General features: G+C 46.8%; 1 protein-coding gene across 2 annotated transcripts; it reads right to left on the reverse strand.

Annotated features, from left to right (window-relative positions):
• Positions 1-253: 253 nt before the first annotated feature.
• On the reverse strand, positions 254-4,699 carry TOB1 (transducer of ERBB2, 1). 2 transcript variants are annotated; one of them, XM_031966401.1, is made up of 2 exons: positions 4,681-4,699; positions 254-2,163 (listed from the first exon to the last, which is right to left on the reverse strand). In XM_031966401.1, exon 2 carries the CDS (start codon positions 2,021-2,023, stop codon positions 1,007-1,009), a length of 1,017 nt encoding a protein of 338 aa, XP_031822261.1. In that variant the 5' UTR covers positions 2,024-2,163; positions 4,681-4,699; the 3' UTR covers positions 254-1,006. The 2 variants fall into 2 exon arrangements, with proteins under 2 accessions (XP_031822261.1, XP_031822260.1); XM_031966400.1 differs by lacking the exon at positions 4,681-4,699 and adding an exon at positions 4,278-4,617.
• Between the last annotated feature and the right edge of the window lie 625 nt (positions 4,700-5,324).

Consider the following 5,324-nt stretch of genomic DNA (forward strand, 5'->3'; position numbering starts at 1 on the left):
AGCTGGATAGATAAAAGTTGATATACAGGCAGCAGTGCCTAGAAAACATATTAAAAAGAAAGCTATCCCAAATAGTTAATCTGGCTATGTGCTTCAAAAGGCCCATTTCATTTATGGACTGCAAGGTACAATCTCCTTTGTCATTCCTTTGTGATACAATGAGTCAGTCCTTTCTGCATCATTAGCATTTACAACACAGTAACTAGAGCTCAGATCCTTGGCACAACAGTAAAAACAAAGACCACAGGAGGGATTTAATTTTAAAGAATTTTAATACAAACTTAATATAAACTATTTCAGTCCCTCAACATGTAAGACACTGACTCAAAATACTTTTATACCGTTTTCTTCAAGTATTGCACAATGTAGGTACAAAATTAATATTTACGATTACATTTTCTTCCATAATATATAGCAAAAATCTTTAAACTTTTAACAGAAAATACAATTTGTTTTTTTTTAAAAAGCAAATATTCGTACATTTTAATTCCACCACTAAGGAATATTCTGTACACAATTTTTAGAATAGTTGATGTCTTTAAGATGGATATTTTACAATTTCAGTAAAAAAAAATACAACATGAAGCTGCTGGAGCTGTCACAGATCACTGTAGTAAAAAGATATAAATGCAATACCATGTAGTAGAAACAATATATATACTCTGATATTTTACAAACTTTGTACTAAATTAAATTATACAATTAGAAAAGACCAATAAACCCACTTATTAGTGCCAATTTTTTATAAAAAAAATTAGCCATGTCCTTCCTATATCTTAAATACTGTAAGAGGCCATATTTGAGAGTATACTTTAAAATGTACAGTCAGTATAAAATAACTTTGTGCTTGGTTGGCAAATGAAAAACGATGCATGTTGTTTATGTAACCAAGCTTGAATGTTTCCATACTACAAGCTTTAAAAAAAATCTCAAGGGGGTAAAAAAAAAAAAATGCCCCCTTGGGCACGTGCATTTCAACTTGTACAATAACATTTTTTTTTTTTTTTTAGTTAGCCATAACTGGCTGGAATTGCTGGTTAGAATACTGCATGTTATTTAAGCTAAAATTCAAGCCATCCACAAAAGACTTCTCGTTGAGGCCTCCATAGGCCGCAAACATATCAAAGGCATTACTGTATTGGAGAGGACTGAGGTTAAGGGGGCTGTCACCTGGGAACATTCCATTGTTACTACCTTGACCCTGCATATTAGGGAAAATAAACTCCTTTGCATTAGGAGAAAGAGCAGAGGTCTTCTGCTGTTGCTGCTGCTGCTGTGATGGCTGTTGCTGCTGCTGCTGCTGTGGCTGCTGCTGGCTGCCCAGGCCAAGCCCATAGAGAGAGTGCATTGAGGAAGAAATGGCTTTCTGCTTCAAGAGGTCATTCACATTCAAGCCGAGGTTGGTGGGAGAAGTGCGTGCAACCTTGTTGCTACGGCCACTATTTTTCATTTTGGTCGAGCCAAACTTGGTGGCAGCAAAAGTGGCAGTGGTAAAGGTTAAAGGCTGAGTGGATCGGGGCATGAAAGTAGGACTTACAGCAGCAGAGTGGCCAAAGGGAGGAGATGGAGAGCTGGACACTGATGAAGCTGGGTCACTTATTGGCATAAACACCTGGGCCTCTGGATTAAAGCTGTTTTTGATCTCCTTATCCAACTCACATCCATTTTCATTATTATCATCCACATAAAGCACCTTCACTGGTCCCTTTTCACCAATTTGGTATGAAACCTCAAATGGATCGATCCAAACACTAAGATCCTGGGGCAGGTTTCCACGAACATCATCAATGTCCAAACCACTCTCTTTGGATGCTTGTTCAATCACTGGGTCCACTTTATCCCCTATATGTATACATCTAAACCCTGATCCTTTGTATGGCTTTTCTGGATACCAGTGCCCTTCATATTTCTTTTTAAGAAGTCTTTCAAGTTCTTCACCAAAAATGTTGACTCGTCGCCTGGGAAGCTTATTGTACAAATACGAAATAATAAAATTTAGTGCTACTTGGATTTCAAGCTGCATAGCTGCTATGCCACAAGGTTAAGTTTGTGTTTCAACCCCCCCCTCAAAAAAAAATGTTCAGTTTGTGGCAAAGAAACAAAATTTCATTCAAAGTGCTGGTACTAGTAGATTATTATCCTTCACCTTGAGCAGTCTTGTTCCTTAAAGAAAAAAACAAAAGCAAACATAGCCAAATAAGGAAAGTGTAAGATAAATCCCTAAGGCCCACTCCTTACCCCTCAACAAGAAAGTATTTTACTTTTGAAAATGGGACATAATTACTTTAAGAAACAGTCAACATAATTTGCCTCCTTGGAAAATGTTTTAAAAGTTCACAATTTATGGCTTATAGTTAGAGAACATAGTTAAATTTAATTTGAAGGAAAAAGCTAATGCTAGGTAATAACTGCAAATCTCCCAGGTCCCGATTATAAATTCTCATTTTCAAATAATTCATAAAACTGAATCACAAATTTTGCAACATGCTAGGGTTTACTATTAATAGATCTAAGAATAATTTGGTTTTGAATGCTAATTTGATAGTCAAATGCCTTTTAAATTCTATTAACTGCCATTCTTCCCATTTGTAAACTTTAACTAGACATTTTAAACTTTTAGCTTTAGGTAAAGATATAATTCTGGGAAGCAGTCTCATATAGTATGGCAGGATTGTGCCTTTTTCCTCTCTACCTTCAGAACTTTTATTAGAAAATGTTTTACTACAAACAGTGCTGAACATATGGTTTATGAATTGTCTGCAGAGAGGCTGACTATAATGTTTCTATTTCTATTTACTAACTTAAAAGATCCAGCTATATTTCAGCCCATTAGTATACACTGTTTAACTCTGTCTTAATATTAACCATTTGGAAATGTGAGAAATTAAAAACACTACCTTTAATTTTTACTTACAAAAATATTTCAAGTCAACATACTGCTAAAATAGAAACCAAAGGCTACATTAAACACTAATGAAATGTACCATTTGCCAGAATTCTTTAATCAGTTGCAGTTTTTAAACATACTAAGTCTATGAAAAACATAACAAATCTAACCTGGATTTTTTTGTTTTTCTCAGATTAAAAAAAAATCTTCCCAGATTCTGAAAATAAATCCTCTTAAGACTCACTGACAAAAGAAAAATAAATTTCAGGATTCCATTGATTATTCTGTTTTAACGGGGAGTATTTCCAGAATTTTATCCAGATTTTAAAAAGCAACCACCCTCCCCTTAACGATAAGGGAACAGGCAAAGAGGCTGAACGATAAGGCCGGCCGACCTTTAAAAGATTTCTGGATCAGCACTGGGTGGGGATAAGAAAAGATCAAGGGCAAACAGAAGATAATTACAAGAGGGAGCGATGTGGTCCAGTGGGGCGGTTTTCCGAGGACCTTTAAAAAAGGCAGTGGAGAGTAAGAGCCCAGTTCCATTTCTCCTTAGCCGGGATAACAAAGGGCATGGAATGATGCCCCGGCTTGCCCCAAACTCCCCGCACTTGCTGCGCCTCCAGCCCGGAGCCGCGGGGGACGCTCGGCCCCAGGAAGGGGCCGGTGGCCCGGGGGACAAGGCGATAATTCGGGCCGGCAGGGCTTTTAAAGCCCGGACTCCGGAGAGGGACTCGGGAGAGCAGGGCAGGCAGGGGAAAGGTAGTTTAAAAGCCGTGCGGGGAGTGGGGAGAGAGGAATTACATAAACAGCCGGTTGGGTCTCATTAGATTTCTACTCACAAGCCCCGGGGCCCGGGCTCCTCCAACACCAGCAGCAATGGGGGGAGGGGGACGGGGGGGGGGAGAAAGGGAGGGTGCGGAGGAACGGGGAGGGGAGGTCCGGGGGGGGGGAGGAGGAGGAGGAGGAGGAGGGGAAGGATGAGGGGGGAAAAGAAGGTAGGGGCGGGTGGAGGAGGCCCGGCCGCCAGGCTGACCCCGGCCCCAGCCCGCAGCCCGAGGGCCCCGACCCGCCCGAGGCTCCCTCCCCCTCCTCCTCAGTCACCTCCGTAACCCGACCCGGCCGCCGCCCCTCCCCACCCGGAGGCTCCTGGGCCCCGGCCAGGACCCGGGGGAGTCCCGGGGTCTCCTCAGCTGGTCGCCCTTCGATGACCCGCCGGGGTTGGCGCTGCAGTCTCCCCTTCGCCGTCAGTCAGTCAGTCAGTCAGTCAGTCGTGGGGGACGCTCTGCCCCCGGCCCCGCGCGGCTGTCCGGTCAGTCAGTCAAGCCTCGCCGGCCTCGGCCGCGGAGAGGGGACAGCCTAGGCGGAACGCCGGCCCCGCGATACTTACTGGCTGCTCCGGAGCTGCTTCCACAACAGACCGGGCCGCAGGGCGGGGGCGGGATGGAGGATGGCGCGGGGTGGGGAGTGAGGGGCCCGGCTGAGTGCAAGAAACAACGAACCCGGGGCTGGACCACGGAAACGTGTCGCGACTCCTTCGAGGTCGGGGGAGGCGGCGACAGGGGCGGGGGGGAGTCCGGTGAAGTGCGGTCTCTTCCCCCCGGTACACACTCGGATGCCCCGGCCCAGCTTTCTCCCCGATGTCTGCCCACTCCGCCCCGGGCCAGAGCTCCGCTCCTTCTGCTGCGGCGCGCGCCCCGCCTCTCGTTTTATAGCGGCCCCGCCCCTTTCCCTCCCCGCCCCTCCCCGCCCCTCCTCTCCCTCCGCCCGGGGTGGGGGGTGGTAGCGCTCACCCGCGCCCGCCCGACGAGCGTCACTCCGCTCCAGACTTCGTAGCCATTCCCCGCCCCGAAACCTCACAACCCCTAGGGCTAGCGCTCCTCACTCCACCCCTGCCCTGCCCCCTCCAGCCATTGGTCAGGTCCCACCTGCCAATCGGACTCCGTAAGAGGAGCATGGAGGAGTTGGAGAGGGTGGAGTTTGGGGGAGCAGCAGGGAGGCGGCGAAGGCACACCCCATGGTGCTCGAGATTTGGCCAATAAGCCGACGTTCTGGAATGAACGGAGGCGGGGCGAGGAGGGTTTTTGAAGTAGGATTGGACAGAAGGAGTGCCAGTAAGACTGAGAAGTTGGGGGTGGGGTGGGACTAGACCAGCTGAGTTGAGGGTGGAAGGAAACTGGGGTGGGGGGGGTGGGGTGGGGGTGGGGTGGAGGTAGGGGTGGGGGAGGGGAATTGAGAAGTAGATGAAGAAGGCGCTGGGGAGTCAAAGGGACAGGAGAGAGAGAGAAGAGGCAGAGAGGCTTGGAAAATACCCAACACCTGTGGGACTAAGTCTCGCTTAGGAAAATCCCACCTTTAGAGGAACTGTCTGTCCTGTTAGCAAACGTTAACAAAGTCCATAGGGATGGTGGTGGGACCCATGTGCCAGGGACCCTTG

The sequence above is a fragment of the Sarcophilus harrisii genome, chromosome 4, assembly GCF_902635505.1.
Source record: "Sarcophilus harrisii chromosome 4, mSarHar1.11, whole genome shotgun sequence".
Classification (NCBI taxonomy): Eukaryota; Metazoa; Chordata; class Mammalia; order Dasyuromorphia; family Dasyuridae; genus Sarcophilus; species Sarcophilus harrisii.

Bases quoted from the DNA above. Each gene is read 5' to 3' on its own strand.
- TOB1 (XM_031966401.1), bottom strand. From the start codon at position 2,023: ATGCAGCTTGAAATCCAAGTAGCACTAAATTTTATTATTTCGTATTTG.